At 52.4% G+C, this 17,287-nt stretch overlaps 1 protein-coding gene across 4 annotated transcripts in view; it reads left to right on the top strand.

The window, feature by feature from the left end:
• The first annotated feature begins 293 nt into the window (after positions 1 to 293).
• Positions 294 to 17,287, top strand: part of CXCL12 (C-X-C motif chemokine ligand 12) — a 28,946-nt gene continuing 11,952 nt past the window's right edge. The window contains exons 1-4 of one of the 4 annotated variants that reach the window (XM_086381346.1): positions 294 to 426; positions 4,411 to 4,528; positions 6,674 to 6,760; positions 12,162 to 15,371. In XM_086381346.1, coding sequence (XP_086237472.1) covers positions 366 to 426; positions 4,411 to 4,528; positions 6,674 to 6,760; positions 12,162 to 12,177 — 282 coding nt within the window. In that variant the 5' untranslated portion in view covers positions 294 to 365 and the 3' untranslated portion in view covers positions 12,178 to 15,371. Of the gene's footprint in view, positions 427 to 4,410; positions 4,529 to 6,673; positions 6,761 to 7,212; positions 8,235 to 9,348; positions 15,372 to 17,287 lie in introns of those variants that run through there. The other 3 variants (XM_086381344.1, XM_086381347.1, XM_086381345.1) reach the window with 3 other exon arrangements.

The raw sequence follows: 17,287 nt of genomic DNA, 5'->3' as shown, positions 1-17,287 counted from the left end.
CCAGCCCTGTCTCCAACCCTCCCTGGGCACTGGCTTCCGACCTGGTGCAGGTCGGATTTCCAAACAGGACCCAGTGCAACTGAGAGGTCAAAAACTGGAGCTCATCGCAGCCCCGGGAGCATCCAGCGCTGGGGCAGGGGTGAGAAGGGAGGGGACAGGGGGAGCGGCCGGCTGGGAGGGACTCCGGTCCAAGCCCCCGGCCACAGCCCGGATTCAGCTCCAGGCCCGCCCCTCGCCGCGCGCCCGCCCCGCCCCGCTCTCGCCTCTAAAGTGCCGGGCGCGCGCCTCCTGCCGCCGCACTTTCACTCTCCGCCGCCGCATCCCCTCCGCGCCCGGCCTCGGTCAGCCCGCCGCCGGCTAGTGCCATGGATGCCAAGGTCTTCGTCGTGCTGGCCCTCGTGCTGACTGCGCTGTGCCTCAGCGACGGTGAGTGCGCCCAGCGACCGGGGCGTGGGCAGGCGCCGGGCGCCGGGCTCGGCAAGGGCCCCGGCTCCTCTGCCCCTGCCCCAGCTGTCCCGAGCGAGCGCACCCCGCGCCGCCTTGCACCCCGGAGGTTGAGGCAGCCCGCTTCGCGGGGCGCACTCCCTCGGCGTACGGTGTTCGAAGTCCCCCGCCCCCCAGGGACCCCGCTCCGAGGCTTCGCACTCCGCGACAGGGCTTGGGTTCCGGGACGCGGGAGCAGCCGCCGACCTCGGGCGGGCTGCAGAGCTTGGTCGCGCAGGATAGTTGGGTGCGAGCGCGCCCCGGGCGCTTTCGGAGTCGGCTAGCGAGGGCGCCGAGGTGTGGAGCTGAACCGGGAGCCGCGGGTCCCCGGCCCTTGACCACCCACCTCCCGGATTAGTGCCTTCCGAGCGCAGCTAAGTTTCCAGAGGCGAGTGGGCTCCGAGGCCCCGCAGCGCAGCGCACCGGCCATGCGATCTGCGGTTCGTGTTTGGAGAGAGCGCTTTGCAAAGCCTGTCTGGCACCGCGACTTGTTTGTCGTGGCGATGCGATCCTGTCAGCCGCGAGGCGTCCCATTTACGCGAGGCCTACACTCTTTCTGCACCCACCTAAGTGGGGCTCCGCGGGCGTCTCGTTCCGAGCAGCTGTCGGGTTTGAGCCAAACGCCTGGCAGCGCTTCCGTACCCGTGGTGCGGTCTGCAGCCACGCGGCGAAGCTGGACGCGCACCCAGCCAGTGCCTTCCCTGCCTCTTTCTGGGGTCACCCAAGAGAGACCCAGGCGCCATCCGGGTCATGCATGCTCCTACCCAGTCCCCCAAGCACACCTGCAGACAGGCGCCTTTGTCACCAGCCGACTGAGCTCTCCACCTCGAAGCGAGCTGAGCGCTGCTGCAAAATTCAATCGCCAACGCCTTAGGCCACGGGGAAAGGTGGTGTCCCGTTTCACTGTGAGAGGGAGAGAGCGTTTTTTCCTTTTGAGGCTTAAGAGAAAACTCACTGTCCTGTTACAGGACACCGCTGCTGCAAAGCAAAATAAACCATTGCCTCTGAACACACAAAACAAAACCAAGTCAGCCTGGTCAGGCCCTGCTGAGAGTTCTTGGCTGCGAAGTTTCTAACCAGTCCTGCAGAGAGGGTTGAAGAACACTGAGATCTCCCTGTAGCTGAGGTCAGTTTGGGGGCTCAGACCCTGGAGCAGTCATCTGGGTTTGCACAGAAGACTGCAGGCTGCATTCTCCATTGCTGGTGACTGACCACCTGGGAAGGGTTCCCTACAAGTGTAGCAAGTTGCTGGTCAAAGCTACAGTGGGACTGCCCCCAAAGGAAATTTAGATTGTTGTTGTTTTTCTGTAAGGTGAAAAAGTAACCTAGCCTTTTCTTTACACAGTCCTGGCCCCAGGTCATGGGGAACGCTCTGGTTTGAGGCTGTTAACAATTGAGTGGTTTGGCTAAAGTGGAGGTGTTACCATCCAGCTGTTGGAGGAGGAAATGGTGCTTCCTCTGGCTGCCACCTCCCCTGGGGAACTGCAGAAATGACTGGAATGCAGGGACCCAGGTCTTGGAGTCCTGGGCTCAGCTGACCCTGGGGAACGCAGAAGGAGTGGGGGCCTCGTTCACAGGCTCCTCCTAGCTCTGAGAAGTGCTGGTTGCTTGCCCATCTGAGTTGCCTCTTGGCAGTTGAGTGGCCAGGTCAGGATGGTCATGCTCTCCTTGCATGCGTAGGTCAGGAGGCACTTTGTGACCACCGAGAGGGGGTGCTCACGCTGAGTCCCCATGTTCAGGCTCTGGCTCTGGCTTCTACCCTCCTTCCGTTGCTTGACCTCAACCACAAAGCTGGGTCCCTGGATGCTCTGGGCTTCTGGGTCCCTGGATGCCCTGGGTCCCATTCCCAGGCTTGGTTGGAGGGGCTGACTCAGGAGCTCCTGTCTCTGCATTAGTGTGAAAGGACTGCTGTGGAGCAGAGCCCAGTTCACCAGATGCCAACTTCACCAGAAGCCAAGTTCACCCCACTCCTGGGTAACATCTGGGGCAGTCAGGCCTCTTGCCTGTACATATGCAAAACAGTTGGAAAAGTTAGTAATATTGGTGAAAAGCTGGCAGGACGGTCAGTAACCAGGTGGACACAGCACCCAGCTCTCTTGGTAAGAACACTTGGGGCTCTGTCACTTTAAAAAACCTGTTGAAAGTCTCCACTTGATAGGCAGGCAACTGGGTCCTGGGAGCAAGAATGAAAAATTGCCTTTGAAGGAAATGGATAATCCCAGGGGGGTGGAGAGGGGAGAGGAGAAAAAGAGAAAGCTTGTGTTTTGAGCTCAGAATGGGCTCTGATTTCTGGCCTGATCTCACTGCTTGGTTAATGGAGTCCAAGCCGCATCTGGGGGACGGGGGCAAGGAGCAGCCCCCACCACCCACAGCATCGCCCCAGCAGCTGTCACGCTGTGCACCTTCCAGCTTGATGCTCTGGGATTGGGACCAACGCTGCCTCACCCCTGGGACCCACAGTCTGGTTCTGCTCAGCTGGGACCTGGTCCCAGGACACTGATGAGGGGGACTTTGACGCTTCCTTTACTCAGGCAGCCCAGCCCCCAGCTCTAGGCCACTTTCCCAGGTGCTCTGGTTACAGAGCCCTGCAGACTTCTGCAGGGACCTGGTGCAGTTGCTAAAAGCCTGGCCCCGGCAGTGCCTTTCTGGAGTCAGCCCAGGCGTAAACCTGACGGCTGCTCCGGGCTCCCTAGCGCCACAGTCACTGAGCACCTGGAAACCAGGCTTCTTCTTCCTGGTTTTCAGGGAGTCGAGTTTGATCTTGGGAGGGGCCAGGTGGTCCGCTTACCCCTTGACTCGGTGGCCATGGCCTCTCAACTAAATTCAGCCTTTAGAAGAAAAAAAAAAGTCCCTTGCTCATAAGCTTCCCCAGCTCTCTTGCCCCAAAGCATGGAAATTCAGAACCACCAAGAGGCTTCTGGGAGCTCTGTAAACAGGCAAACTTAAAAAAAAAAAATCTCTGGACTAAATATTCTCAGACATACATTTAATCCCTGATGAAAGGATCCACAAATTCAAATAATTTGGGGTATTAAGTAGGGCTTGGATAAAATCTGCAGAAAATGCGCACACAGACACACACACACAAATCCTAGGATCCACTCCCCCCAACCCTACCCGCACCCACTCCACCCCCCACCCCTGCCCCTGGGCTGGCAATTCTAGACTTACAGGGTGAGCCGTGGGTTCTGCAGGAGCCTTTTGCTAATTTACACTAATGAGTGTCAATTATGGCATTTTGCAAATTGGTGGATTGGCAAACAAAGATGGAATACAACCCAGGAGGCTGGGGCATCCTTGTGCTGCAGCCCTGCAAGTGCGGGGAGAAGGTGGGCCCTCGCCTGCCCTCTGGGGATTCCCAGGGAGGAAGCCAGTTGGGAATTCTTTTGTGGTTTGCCTGAGCTTAAGGTAAATGTGAGGGGGGAGAAGACTGCAGGTGGGGGAGGGCAGCGTTCCCAGGGAAGCTGCAGTGGCTTCTCTGGGGGAGGAGGAGGAGGGAGCAAGCCTGGAGCCTCCTTCTTCCTTCTTGCTTTTCCCTGAATGGGGAAGTCTTACTCAGTAGGCCCTGGAAGAGTTGATTTTGCAAAGAATAACTGGGAACCTCAGTGCCTTGGGCTGAAACAGTCCTCTCCTGTAATTCACGCCCTTTATCTTGAGACACAGGAGCAGGAGGCTTCTTATGTTAGCTTCCCTACCCTCGTAGGGTCTAGCCTCCTCAGGTCCTTCTGGCTTCTTGCCTTGTCGAAGCTGAGCCCAAGCCCACTCAGAGCTCCCTGTGTGGCCCAAGGTGAAGGTCTCTGCCACGGGGCACCCGTGACTCCCTAGCAAACCACCACCCGATCCCTCGGCTGCAGACTCAGTCACCCTTGTATCCCCAAGGCCCAGCAAGAAAATAACAAGCTGCCTTGTTCTCATTTCCCTTTCCAGCGAAACCGGTCAGCCTGAGCTACAGATGCCCTTGCCGATTCTTTGAGAGCCATGTCGCCAAAGCCAACGTCAAGCACCTCAAAATCCTCAACACTCCAAACTGCTCCCTTCAGATTGTGTAAGTCTCAACATCGTCCTCCAGAAACGGGCATGGTGAGCCTAACCTGCAGACGCGTTAAAGCTAGAGAAGTGACACGTGCCGAGTGTCCAGCCTCGAACCCGGCCTGATTAGCGGCAGCTGATATTACCACCAGGAAGGAGTTTCAAAAGCTGCTCTTAGCCCTGGTGCCCTAAGCCTGGGTGCTGTGCTCCCACAGGTCCTTGCCTCCTCTTTCCATGCTTCCTCCCTTTAGTTTAAGAGATGGGAGCACATTCAGATGCGCCCCTTAGACTGGAGGAACATGAACTTCACCAAAGTTTCTTTCTACTGAAGTACAGTAAATTAACCAGCCCCTTGCTTGTAATAGTTCTACCAGTTTCAGGGTTTTGGTGCCCTCATTTAATCCTTTATCACAGCACAAAATCACAAGACCCAAATGCAGCTGAAGCCATCATTCAACTGTTTGGTGAAACTCAAAATCACCAGCTCACTTAACTGCATTTTCTGAAACCCAGCACACAAGGTTTTTGTTTTGCTGCTGTTGATGGCAGCTGCTAACATTTGATTTCATTCATGTGGGAAACGAGACGCACCAAAATCACGTATGCAGAAGACGAAGATCTCTCCTGGAGTGCGGGAGGCTGGGCCGGGTGCGGAAGGAAAGCCACACGTGGGTGTCCATCGCCCAGACCTCCAGTGCCCCCATGTCCGTGTGCTCACTTGCCCTGAGCTGGGCGGGGGATGCAACAGGTGGAAGACAAGCTACCTGACGGTGTTCCACCCAACAGCACCTGGTTTTAGGTTTGATTTGTCTTTGTCTTTTTTTCCTAGCCTTTCTGCCTTGAATGTGTTTGTCATTTACACTATGTTTTAGGGCACTAGGAGATGAATTTTTTTCTTTGCTTGTAATACAATACTCTGTCATTTGAGAAGTATTTAATCAGATATTCACTTCAGTGAGGATGGGCCACTCTGCAGTGGAGACTCTGCAGGTTTTCCTGCCTGGGACTGCATCTCGAGCTGGAAGAAGCCAGAGTCCTCAGGTCTGTGTGCACAAGCACAACATTAAAAAACAGCAGACCCCGGAACTGGACCTCAGTCCGCCTTGCTCTGAGACAGGCTTCTGCTCAGCTCGTTGGCTCAACAGGCAGGCTGTGTGAAGACTCCTGTGAGTGTTGGCGAGCCACTGTGCTGGCCCCAGGCGTCCTCACGGATGCTGAGTGGCTGGGGTGTGGTAGTGTCCTCAGGCTGCTTGACATTACCTGGTACCAGGGTTTTATGGAGATCCAGAGAGAAGTCCAGGCTCTCCTCCAGGAGTCTTTAGGGAGGGAGGCTATGAATGGAGGTGACAGGGTGCACACCAAACTTTCAGAGAACAAATGAGACCATGAACACTCAGTGAACTTGTAAAATCTCTCTGGAAACCATTTTCTGGCAAACTGCTGACACTTCCTCTCCCTCACCCCCTTCCCCATCCTCACCCCCTTCCCCATCCCTCACCCCCTTCCCCATCCCTCACCCCCTTGCCCATCCCTCCCACCCTGCACCTGTCGCTCCCCCTACTGCACTCTCACCTCTCCCATCCCCCAGACTATTGCTCATACTTCTCTGTAGGGCTCCAGGCCCCAGGCTTACTCCTAAGTCTGTCTTCCATGTACTGTCAAGATGATCCATCAAAATACAAATCTGCTTCTGCCACCCTCCGGTTCAAAGTCCCCACGAGTTCCCATCACAAACAAAATTGCAGATAAAGCCCCTCTTCTTTGCTCCTTACACCTGGCTGCAGGCTTCTTCAGGGTCCCGTCTCTCCAATCCCTCCACATTCTCTCTGCACTGTCACCCCCCTGGAGTATTTGCGCTTACTTTTCTCTCCCCCTTTACTTGCCCACTCCTACTTATCCTTCAAAAGCCAGCTCAAGTGTTCCATGTGTGAGTTCTCTCTGGACTCCTTAAAGACCTTCCTTCTCTTCCCAGTGTCTCTGGGGTAAGACCTGCAGCGTGGCTAGCATTGTCTCCCTGGCACATCGTGAGTTCCTTCTGTGCCTGAGCCGGCTGGGAGGCTCCAGTGGGGTCCACACCTGGGTATCAGGTGAGCAGTGGCCCGGGTCACAGCCGTGCCCCCTTCTGCTCAGCTGCATACTGTCGCCTCTTCTGTTTTGACAGGGCAAGGCTGAAGAACAACAATAGGCAAGTGTGCATTGACCCGAAATTGAAGTGGATTCAGGAATACCTGGACAAAGCTTTAAACAAGTAAGCACAACAACCAAAACGGACTTTCCACTAGACCCACCCGAGGAAAGCTAAACCTGAATGAGATAAAAGGGCAAAGGTGCGGGGGAGGAAGGGTATGCCTGGGGCAGGGCATTGGCCTGGGGATGGGCGTGAGCTTCGCCCGGTACGCAGACAGCTGCATTTACAGCACGTGGCACAGTGCTGCAGCGTGTACTCCTCCACACTCTTCACGTTGGCTGTTGTATAACTGGGGTTTTTCTAAGAAATTATATCACCCATCAGCACTTCCCAGCAGCCTGTTACCTCGTGATCATCATAGTCATCATCACTCATTACCCTTTTTTCAATTGATAATTACTTCAAGCTCTGTATTTGGTTTGTTTTGGAGATTCTCCTTTTCTCCCCTGGGGAGTCTGAGCACAGTCAGGTGATGGCCAAGCAGGGAGCTGAGAAAAGCATTCTTCCTCCAGACGCTGAGGCTGGGAGGAAGGCTGTGGGCAGCTCCGGCAGGGGAAGCACTACTAGAATGACAACCCAGATGCTGGCTGGTGCTCGGCAGTGGCCGCTGCCTTACACCTCCTCGTTCAAGCTCAGTGATTAGAGGAGAGCTCCACGTAGAACTGCCATCACTGGGGACTGTGCTCAGAGACCCTCTCTGGATCATTCCCAGCCTCTCCCTGCTTCCCAGAGCATGCTTTCATCTTGCTTCTGCTTCTCATTTCTGTACGCTCCCAGCTGGAGGAGGGTGACCGCACGGGCTCCAGCTCTGTGGCCCCCCTCCTCCCTTTGCCCACCCCTCGTCCGCAGGCCCTCTGTGAGATCCTTCTCTGGCCGTCTCCAGAATGGGGCTGGCCCTCTGCTGGGGGTATGAGATCATGTCTCCGCCTTCCCATGAAAGACAGTCTTTGCAGAATCAAATGCAATTTTCAATCTGAGGGTTTCCTTTGAGGAATTTGGTTTCTGTGATTGCCTCTGAAGCCTATTTAGACCATGGAGGCTCTACAAATTCTGAGGTTTCTGAAATCAGAAGTGAAAAAATAGATGAATAAACGAGACTCTGACCACTAACCCCTCCTCCTGAAGCCACAGCACAGTTTCAGGTTCCAATCAGAAATGTTGGCAAGATGAAATTCCCATGCATAAATGGGATCCACAGATGGGCCTGGTGGTATTTGTAACTTTTTGCAAGGCATATATATATATTTTCGTGCACAATTTTTTTAAACGTTCCTTTAGTAGACAAATGTATTTCAAAATATATTTATAGTCAAACAGTTCCTATATTTGAAGTGGAGCCATATGAATGTCAGTAGGTTACATTTCTCTATTATCGTAAACTACTGGCCATTTGTAAAGAAGTATATATGACATATAAGTGTGATCGCAGCTTTTTAATGTTACCCACAGTGTATTTTTTCACTTGTACTAAAATTGTATCAAATGTGACATTATATGTACTAGCAATAAAATGCTCGTTGTTTCATGGTATAAACCTCCTACTGTATGTGGGAATTTATTTACCTGAGCTAAAATCCACTGACTGTCAGACACGGGGCTCACACACGTTTCTGGTAATTTATAAACATAAGCTGGCCTGCTGGTCAGGTGCCTTGCATCCCTTCTGCTGAGTTCACATGGCCAGTGACAGTACAGGGGCCTTGCTCAGGAGCAGGTCAGGTCTGCAGCTCACGCTTTCGTGTTGTTGTTTAAACAGTGGAATCAGTGGCGCTAGTTTTCTGAAGAATAATATTTGACTCACTAATTCCTCTTCCCCTTCCTCCTCCAACCTGGTTCTCCTAACATCCCCATGTAATCTCCAGAGACGCAACCCTCATAATACCCAGCTTTCACATTTTCCCATGTAAAAATCCCATAATTCCAGCCCATGGTTAATATCAAGCTTTCTCAGGATCAGGTGGCCTTACCCCATAAATCATTAAATACCATTCAGCTTGAATCATGTTAATGTGACAGTCAAGAGCCAATTGCTCTAATAAAGTTGCTCTAATAAAATCCTGCTAACCAGCTCTCTCCCTTGCTCTCCAGAACAATCCCAGTCATTACCAGGGGTGTCCACGGGCATCCAGAAAGAAGGTGGGATCGGGCTGCCTTCTTTTTTCTCCTGGATGGTCATTGAAACCTTGGTCCTCCAGCCTCCTTTATCTGATTTGAAATGCAGAGATGTTTAAGATAAAGCAGGGAGTTCAGCTCTGCATTGAGATGTGAAGAAGCCCTAGGAGAGCAGGCTGGGGTGACACAGTCTGGCCCTGGGCCTGCCTTCCCACCCTTACAGATATCAAGCCCTGGTCCCTGTTAGAAGCCTCAGGCAATAGCGGGAACCAGGGTCAAGCTGGGCAATGGACCGTGGCTACAACCAGTTCACAAATATCGGTGTTCTGGAAGCTCGTGTAATGCTTTTTTTGGAATTGGGGAAAATATCTGACTTATTTTAATGACATACTGACAGACAGTACTTTGCCCAGGGGCCTCCAGGCCTGAGAGTAAAGACAGGGTTAAATACACGGGCCAGTTGTAAATATTGCACAGACTGACATGTACTCTTGTTTATTTCAACATTATTAATGGTTCTACTAATTTTATCTAAGGGGGAGCAGAGAAGAAAAAGTGGGGAAAAAAGAAAAGATAGGAAAAAAGAAGCGACAGAAGAAGAGAAAGGCTGCTCAGAAAAGGAAAAACTAGTTATCTGCCACTTCGAGATGGACCGCAGTGCACTCTGCTCCCGGCGCTTTGTAAATTTGCTCTCAGCCTCCTCCAGGGCAGACCCCCCTGCCTCCCGGGGCAGGCTTTCAGACTTCCATGGGGGAGCAGTGCTTTGCCGCCTCTGTGGCCACACTGGCTCCTGTATTTGTGTGCTTTTCAGGGCCCTTCCTGGTCTGCTAAGTTAAGAAGAAAGTAGTTGTGCAGAGATGGGGGTTGGGGTCTGTGATGCAGAGCCTGTGTGCTCAGGACTCTATCTAGAACAGCCTGGACTCTAGAATGGCTCAGGGCTCCATCTAGAGTGACCCGGCTTCTCTCTCCAGCATCACCCTGGGCTGATGAGCCTCCCACCTAGCCCTCCACTCCCTCTCTTGGAAGGCCCATGGTCAGGATCGCTCAGAGCTGACACAGCTCCACACTCTTACAATCTGCATTCCTGTCTGAGGGCAGCATGTGGCCACCTGAACTCTGCACAGAGCAGTCTGCTAGCCCAGCAGGGGCATCTGAAGACAGCCAGCGAGAGGCAAGTGCCTTATGCCTTCTTGTTTGGCCCCTGCCTGGGGCGTCCCTGCCTTTGTGGAGGAGAGAGCTGGCTGCGGTCATGACATTTGCAGGTGATAACTGAAACCTTGCCCCGAGTGCCTTGCCTGGTCCTCCACCACTCTGCCATGTGAGGCGGGACTTTTCTCCTGGGCCTGGGACTGTGTGAGTGGCTTTACCTTCAAGCTCAGGTGGGTTTCCTCCGACTATGTGGGGAAAATGGCTGGCAGCTCTGAATTTCCAGAGAGCAGCTGTGGAAATGCTTCTCAGGGAGCCTCTTTGCAGGGCAGTTCATTCGTTTTGTAGATTTTTCTTGCAACGGTCCCGAGTCCCTGAGGCAGAGGAGTTGTGTGAAGGGCCTGTAGCTCTGGGACTCCTAGTGTGTCCCCTCCCCCGCTTCTGCCTGACCTTGAGCGATTAGGTTCCGGGACACAGCTGTCTCAGTCCTCATTCACCAGCCCCCAATCCAACACATATACATACACAGATTTATAGCTGAGATTTCTTCCCAAGTCTCTAATTTGGACTGGGAGGAGGAGGGATCCCAGATGAGAGAAAGACTGATTTCAGTGATGCTTTGGAAAGGGAACCCTTGAATACACACACTATTTTCCCCACCCCCCGTCACACATGGACACACACGCACCCTGCATCCCAGACCCCTGATCATGATTTCAGCACACAGAACCAGAAAGATGACATGGGTGACGGATGGAGCACATGGATTTCAAGCGAAGAAGCTCAGGGTCCCTGCCTGTCCCTGGGTCACGGAGCATTGTGAGCTCCTCTTGTTTTATGGCATAAGAATTAGTCGTGGCTCAGACGGTAAAGCATCTGCCTACAATGCAGGAGACCTGGGTTCGATCCTTGGGTCGGGAAGATCCTCTGGAGAAGGAAATGGCAACCCACTCCAGTACTCTTGCCTGGAAAATCCCATGGACGGAGGAGCCTGGTAGGCTACAGTCTATGGGGTCGCGAGGAGTCCGACACAACTGAGCGACTTCACTTTCACTTTCACTTTCCCCACTGGAGGATTGTACCCCTTAGGGCGCTGTGGCCAAGGACTTTTTACCTCCCACTGCATCCCTTGTATCTGGCGAATCCCCCCGGCCTGTACCCCTCTTGCAGGGGGCGGGGGAATTGGCAGGCCTGCTTCCGGGTGTGTGGGTTGCCCATCTACCTCGTCCTGCCCTCGGTGCCGCTGAAGGCCTCTGGACTGCCTAGGGTTGCGGTCCTTTCTGTGGAAACCAGCAGCAGTGGTTTGCGAGACCTCGGCCAGGGTAGCACCACTGTTACTAAAGTGTCTGAAAAAGTGGGCCAGACACGTGTCTCCGTGCTCCCTTCTTCACACCTCAGGAACAGGTATCTTTGTGCCAAAGAGGGTGACAGGTCTGTTCTGGGAGAGCTGTTTGTCCTGTAGCAACTGTGGGTCAAGCTGTTGCTTCCCTGAGGTGGCAGACTGCTTTCTGCAGTGCTCGGGAAGACAGCACCTGCCACCCATCCCGGGGGCAGCCCAAGCTGAGAGAGTTGCCCCCTGCCCCATTAAGAAACAGGCAAGCCTCCATCTGCCCTTAGATTACCCCACTGGCCCTGGGGCCACACTGTATCTGACCAGCGGGCACAGCCCCAGCCCCGCTGAAGACAGGGTCGCCGTGGAAGAGCTGAAGGGCCGGACCTCCATTCCACTGTGGGCTGAACCGTAACTAGACGGTGCTCAGGCCTCTGCAACCAGGTGCGCATGCGCAGTCCCAGCGCGGCCCGGCTGCAGGGGCTCCGAGCTCCAGGACGAACGCGCCGCGCGCGCCCAGAGGTCCTGGGGCTGGGCGCTGTGCGACCCGGGCTGATGCCTGTGCTGGGTTAAGGCAGCGCGCCTCGTCCTGTCGTGTGACCGCTGTGCCATGCCCTCGTTCGTCCTTTCGCCCTGTGCTTGCTGTGCCCACCTGCCCTCTCCTCTTCCCGCCTTCCATCCATCCCTCGCCTCTGCCATCTGTCCCTCTCACTTCAGTCTCCTCGCTCAGGGTCTCGGAAGGGAGAAGTACCGCAGCGATTTGGAAATCAACAGGGGGGTCCTCGGCTGGAGCGGGTCTCGGCGTCTCAAGTGTGCTGCCCCGCCACTGCGGGAACCCGCCTTAATGGTGTCTCCCTCTGTTCTTGTCAACAGGAGGTTCAAGATGTGAAAGGCGCAGGTTGGGTCAGACGCCTGAGGAAGCCTTACAGTAGGAGCCCAGGTCTGAAACCAGTGTTAGGAAGGGCTTGTAGCCACCCCCTGCACCCAGGCAGGGCTGAGTGCATTTCCAAGGGCCTTGTCTCGCACAGTTTGCCTTTACTTCACCATTTGATTATGTAGCAGAATATATGGTGTTTATTTCTCATTTAGTTTGATTATCCAATGTCACTGGTAACAGATAGGAACTTAGATTAAGACCATTCTATTACCTGCTTTGTTGTGTCTTTCCCACGGAACCCCTTATCTGGCCAGAGGTTCCTGAGCCGTGCAGGCTGGAACCCCAGAACCCCAGAGGGAGGGAGACTTGCCCACATCACCATGTCCAGGGTGGAGAGCCACCAGGAGGGGTTCGCACCAACCAGCCTGGGCAGATTCTAGTGAAGGCTGCCCTGTGCGAGTGGTGGAGGAGATAGGTTCTAGGGGGCCAGGCAGGAGGCTCACGCTTCTCTGGGGCAAGAGCAGGGGTGGGCCTTTTTGGTGAGCACCGCAGGGCTTCCCTGAGCTGAGCAGGCAGGAGTGTGAGGCCAGGGCAGGGTGAGATGCACCCTTCATCCCGCGCTCTCCTCTGCATCCCATCACGTCCTTCTCATCATTCTCTCTCTCATCCATCATCATGTGTATCCAAGAGTGTCTCCGTGACCCCGGAAAAGGACTCTCTCAAGACAAAAGCTTTACTTTAAACTGGGCACCAAGAAGCAACCCAAAAATGTCTCGTGTTACCTGGTCCTGAAATCACTGTGCACATCTGTGTCTTGTTTGGAATACTGTCCAGCGTCCAATCCTGTGTTTTTGTTCAAAGTCAATGTCCTTGGTGCATGCGCTGTCAGTTCCTCGAATGCAAAGGCTGTGTGAGGAGGTGCCCCTTGGGGCCTTTGACCAGGTTCCTGATTAGGGCTGTGATCCATTTGGACCTTGATTTCCCCATAATCACAAACCCCTGGTTGTATCAACAGAGCCCAAGGGAACTCAGTTTGCAGCAGTATGGACCTCCAAGGATGCAGACCCTCAAGGCTTCTATAATTGTTGATATCTCAGAACTACAGAGGATTTTCTCACTGTGGTGTCAGCATTGTTTGGGGAATAACAAAAAACTTTTTTCAACTTTTTTTGGTTTTGAAAGCCTGACCCATAAAATAATCAAAGCTGAACATGAGGATTCCTTCCCAATTAAAATCTAACCTCAGCTTTTCCCCCATTTGGTGACTCCATCCTCGGTTACCTTGCACAGTGGCCCCTGGACCTTCTCTGCTGCCACTGTCTTTTTGCGCTTACAGGATGTCCAGCAGGGCATTCCTCTGCTGGTTAGGAAAGTAGCTCACAAATCCTGACATTTAGCATGTTTCCCTTTGCTGAGAGCAGTTTGTAGGGTTGCATTAAACAGTTAAAACTTTCACTTTCTGGAAAGGTAGGCACTTGAACGGTTTTTGCTGGTTTTGCTTTTCATTTGGTCTCACTAATACTTTTCCTCTCTGGTTAAATTTCCCAGTAAGGTTTTTTAAGTTAAGAAAGTAGAAAAAAAAGAAGGGCAAAACCAGGAAATGTATCAATTCACAGGAACTGTAAATAACATGCAGAAAGTATATAGCTGTAAAATAATCTTGAATTGTAGGTGTTCTCAGATTTAATAATCTTTGAGTTATCAGTAACATGTGTTAGGCATTTCCATAAGTATTCCTTTAAATTAGATCTTCACGGTATATGGCAAATCCATCAACCAAACAAAAATTCACATTGTCAAACCAGCTTTGTTATACTGATTAAATAGAATATGGAGGAGCCTTTAATAGTTACAAGGGATACAGAACTGGTTTCAAAACCCCCTTCTGAAATTAACCTGTCATTACAGGGCTCCTGAATTATACATGAAATGACCGAATTATCAGTGGGAGAGTCATTTTCTAAGTAATTCAAGATATTTTAAAATCTCATGGAAAATTTAGAAGCATCTTCCCCTGGAACCCATGAACCAGAACCATTAAGTCTCTTTCTCTCAGAAAATTAACATGGCCCTAAATAAATCTTGACTGCAGTTAAATAAAGAATAATTTTTGTTTCTCCCCTATTGGGGGGGAAATAGATAAGAGGAGAAACTGCCTGGAAAATTATTTGTGTGACAATTCCTCTCCTTGCAGTTGCTCCTAAGTGGAGACTGCCCAGCTAAAGCAAATATGCATTTAAATAGTCTATTTGCACAGGAAAAGGCTCTCTTGATCCCCTTTTGCTTTCAAAACACAAATCCTGTGCATCACTTTGATTAGGGAGTACCCAGCTGTCCCTCCTGATCCAGTGCTGCCCCTCCCTGACCTTCCCTTGTGCTCTGCGCAGCCTCCAGGGTGGTCCTCCACCACCAGCCTTTGCATCAGGACCCAGGCAGGGAAGACTGGGGCGGCTGAGCTCACAGATGTGCTGCGTGTTGGAATTTGAATCTGTGCCTTGTGTTGTTTGCACTGTTCTTTGCCCCACTCCGGCCAGGTGCTAAGACCCCAGCGAGGCTCAGGAGGGGCCCTCTGCTTATCTGCCAGTCCTCCAGAAATAGGAGGGCCAGCTTTGAGGAGAGGGCCTGAGTAACAGAAGGTTGTAGCTGCCCGTGTGAAGTCCAGAGAGCGTAAGCCCTGTCACTGGACCCAGTCTGACCTCCTTTTCTGACAGCTGCCTGGTGTAATCACTAGATCTCTCACTGGGAGTTACCACCTTCCCCCGGTGGTACCCCCTTTTGTAGCTGGATGAGAACTGTGGGGTCCTGATCCCTCTATGCATCTTCGCTGGGAAATTTCCCATCCCTTGGAAATATCCCTTAGAAAAACCTTCATGTCCCCTAAGGAGACCACTGACATTGCCAAGTTGAAAAATCCCATAGATTGTAATCCTGCAACCTCGCTGGACTCTCAGCCTCTGAGCAGTGATGGGTTCAGTGTTAAATGTGATAAATACTGTATTTTGTATTGTTTAAATGGCATCTCCCACAAAATGTGAAAATGGTCCCGGAGAAGGCAGCTTCCTGTATGCAGTGTGCTTTAAAAAAAAAAAAAAAAAAAAAACAAGTAACAACTCCTTTTGAGAAACAATTTCTACTTTGAAATCATATCAATGAAAAGATGTATATGCACTTATAATTTTCCTAATAAAGACATGTACTCAAATGTAGCAGCCAACGGTTTGAAATTAGTGTTACCATGTGGAACTCTCCAGACTTGGTTTTTCTTCTTCAAACCCAACACATGGAGGGGTTATATAATCCTTGCTGCAACAGTTGGTGGAAAACAAGCCATAGTAATAACACTCATCGTAGGCAAGAATTGGGGGGCAGACTTTCATCCTTTAGTCTGCATCCTTAGCAGGGGGGAAGGCACTCCCTCTTCCCTGAATGCACTTGGTTTTGCTAGAAGCCCTTCTTTAAGGCCAGTCAGCCCTCTACTCTCAAAGGATAGTTTTGTGTAAGGGCTTGAGTGTTTGCGTATCAGCGACGGGGAGGGAAACCTCCACTCTGTGTATCTCAGGCTGAGTAGAAGGCAGCAGAGCCTCTGTCCCAGATGGCAGGGCCAAACATCCAGCACTTTCTTACTTTCTGTCCTGCTCCAGGGCCCCTGATGGATGCCAGATGCTGATTCAGCCGGCACTGGCCTGGACACTGAGAACAGGGAGAGAGCCCGACAGATAAACCGGGTCCTGTCCACACAGAGGGCTGTCAGCCTTCCACACTTTCCACCACGTTCTCTCAAGCATGCTGGAAAGGAGATGTCAGCACAAAGGCCCCCGAAATCCTGAGTCCAGAGTGTTCTGTGCTCCAGACTCTCCTGCCCGTAGGCCCACATGTGACTGTCAACCCTGTGCTCGGTACATCCCGGTCATTTATAGAGTGACTGTGATATAGTTACCAAGTTGCAGATGGGCTGGAGGAAGAAGGAAGGATTTGAGGCCATGTCAAGTGGCACCGTGGGGTCCTGGGACAGGCCAGTTCTTGAATCCTGGTCTTCTCTGCTCACTCTGTGACTTGAGACCCTTGCCTGAGTCTCAGCCTCCCCACATAACTCTGGAGCTTAGCATCACCCGCACTTGCGTGGATCAGACTGGGCTGGTGTGCATAGAAGCCATCCTGCTCCCCCTCTAGCCCTGATGCTCCCTGGGGTCTACAGAGTTGGGATGAGATCCTGCCTGCCTCTGCTTAGACTCTGAGCAAAGCTTGGATACCAGCTGGAGTTGAAAGCGATCTTAAAAGTTGAGTTTCTCCCTCTTAGCCAACTGATGGGGAAAAGCCTTTTGGGCGGTGTTGTTGGTGCCTTGGGGCCTGTGCAGTGCTGGTCGGAAGGCTCCACCACCAGGGAGGGGCCCACAAGCTAACCCCTGGGTTCATTCCGCAGAATGATATTGACTCTTCAGAATGATGTTGCATTAAAAAAAGAGGTCCACGGCCCACCATGTTTACACAACTGGTGGCCCTCATTTAGCCAGCAACAACTGCCAGGTCAGGCTCATTATCAGGTGGTATGAATACTGTGGGGGGCAAGCCGGCTTGTCCCCTGACTTCACGGAACCTACAGTCAGGGGTGGGGGGGAATGACTTGCAATGACGTGGGCATTTTCATAAAGCGTGGTAAGTGTAGGTCAGGATTCATCCAGGGGTCAGGGAAGCTTAGAGCACCATCAAGGATTCCCCAAAAGCAGTGCTGGTGAAGCCGAGACTTGAGAGAGGTAGATTATTTCTCTACCTCTCTCAGGGAGGGGATGATCTACTGACCCCTGAGGACTGCCATTGTGAGCCCATGTGGTGTCCTGCTGTGAGTTAGAAATGGGAGCTTATTCTGCCCAGGGCTAAGGAATCCAGGGATCTCTCTCCCAGACTCCCACCTCCTCCTCTGAAATGCACCATATGCAAAACAAAATTCCCAATTCCCACTTTCCCCCTACCTGCCATCCTCGTTTAAGCAAATAACAACCCCTGGTCTTCCCATGGCTCGGGCCAAAACCTTTTAGTTATCTTTGATTTATTGTATTATTTCACAGCCCTCAGCTAAACTTTAACAAATCCAATTAGTTACCTTCAAAATACATCCAAAGCCCAG

This window comes from Bos grunniens, chromosome 28 (genome assembly GCF_055505025.1).
Source record: "Bos grunniens cultivar Pamir isolate PY7600 chromosome 28, Bosgru_T2T1.0, whole genome shotgun sequence".
Lineage (NCBI taxonomy): Eukaryota > Metazoa > Chordata > Mammalia > Artiodactyla > Bovidae > Bos > Bos grunniens.
This window is presented reverse-complemented; position numbering and strand designations above follow the sequence as displayed.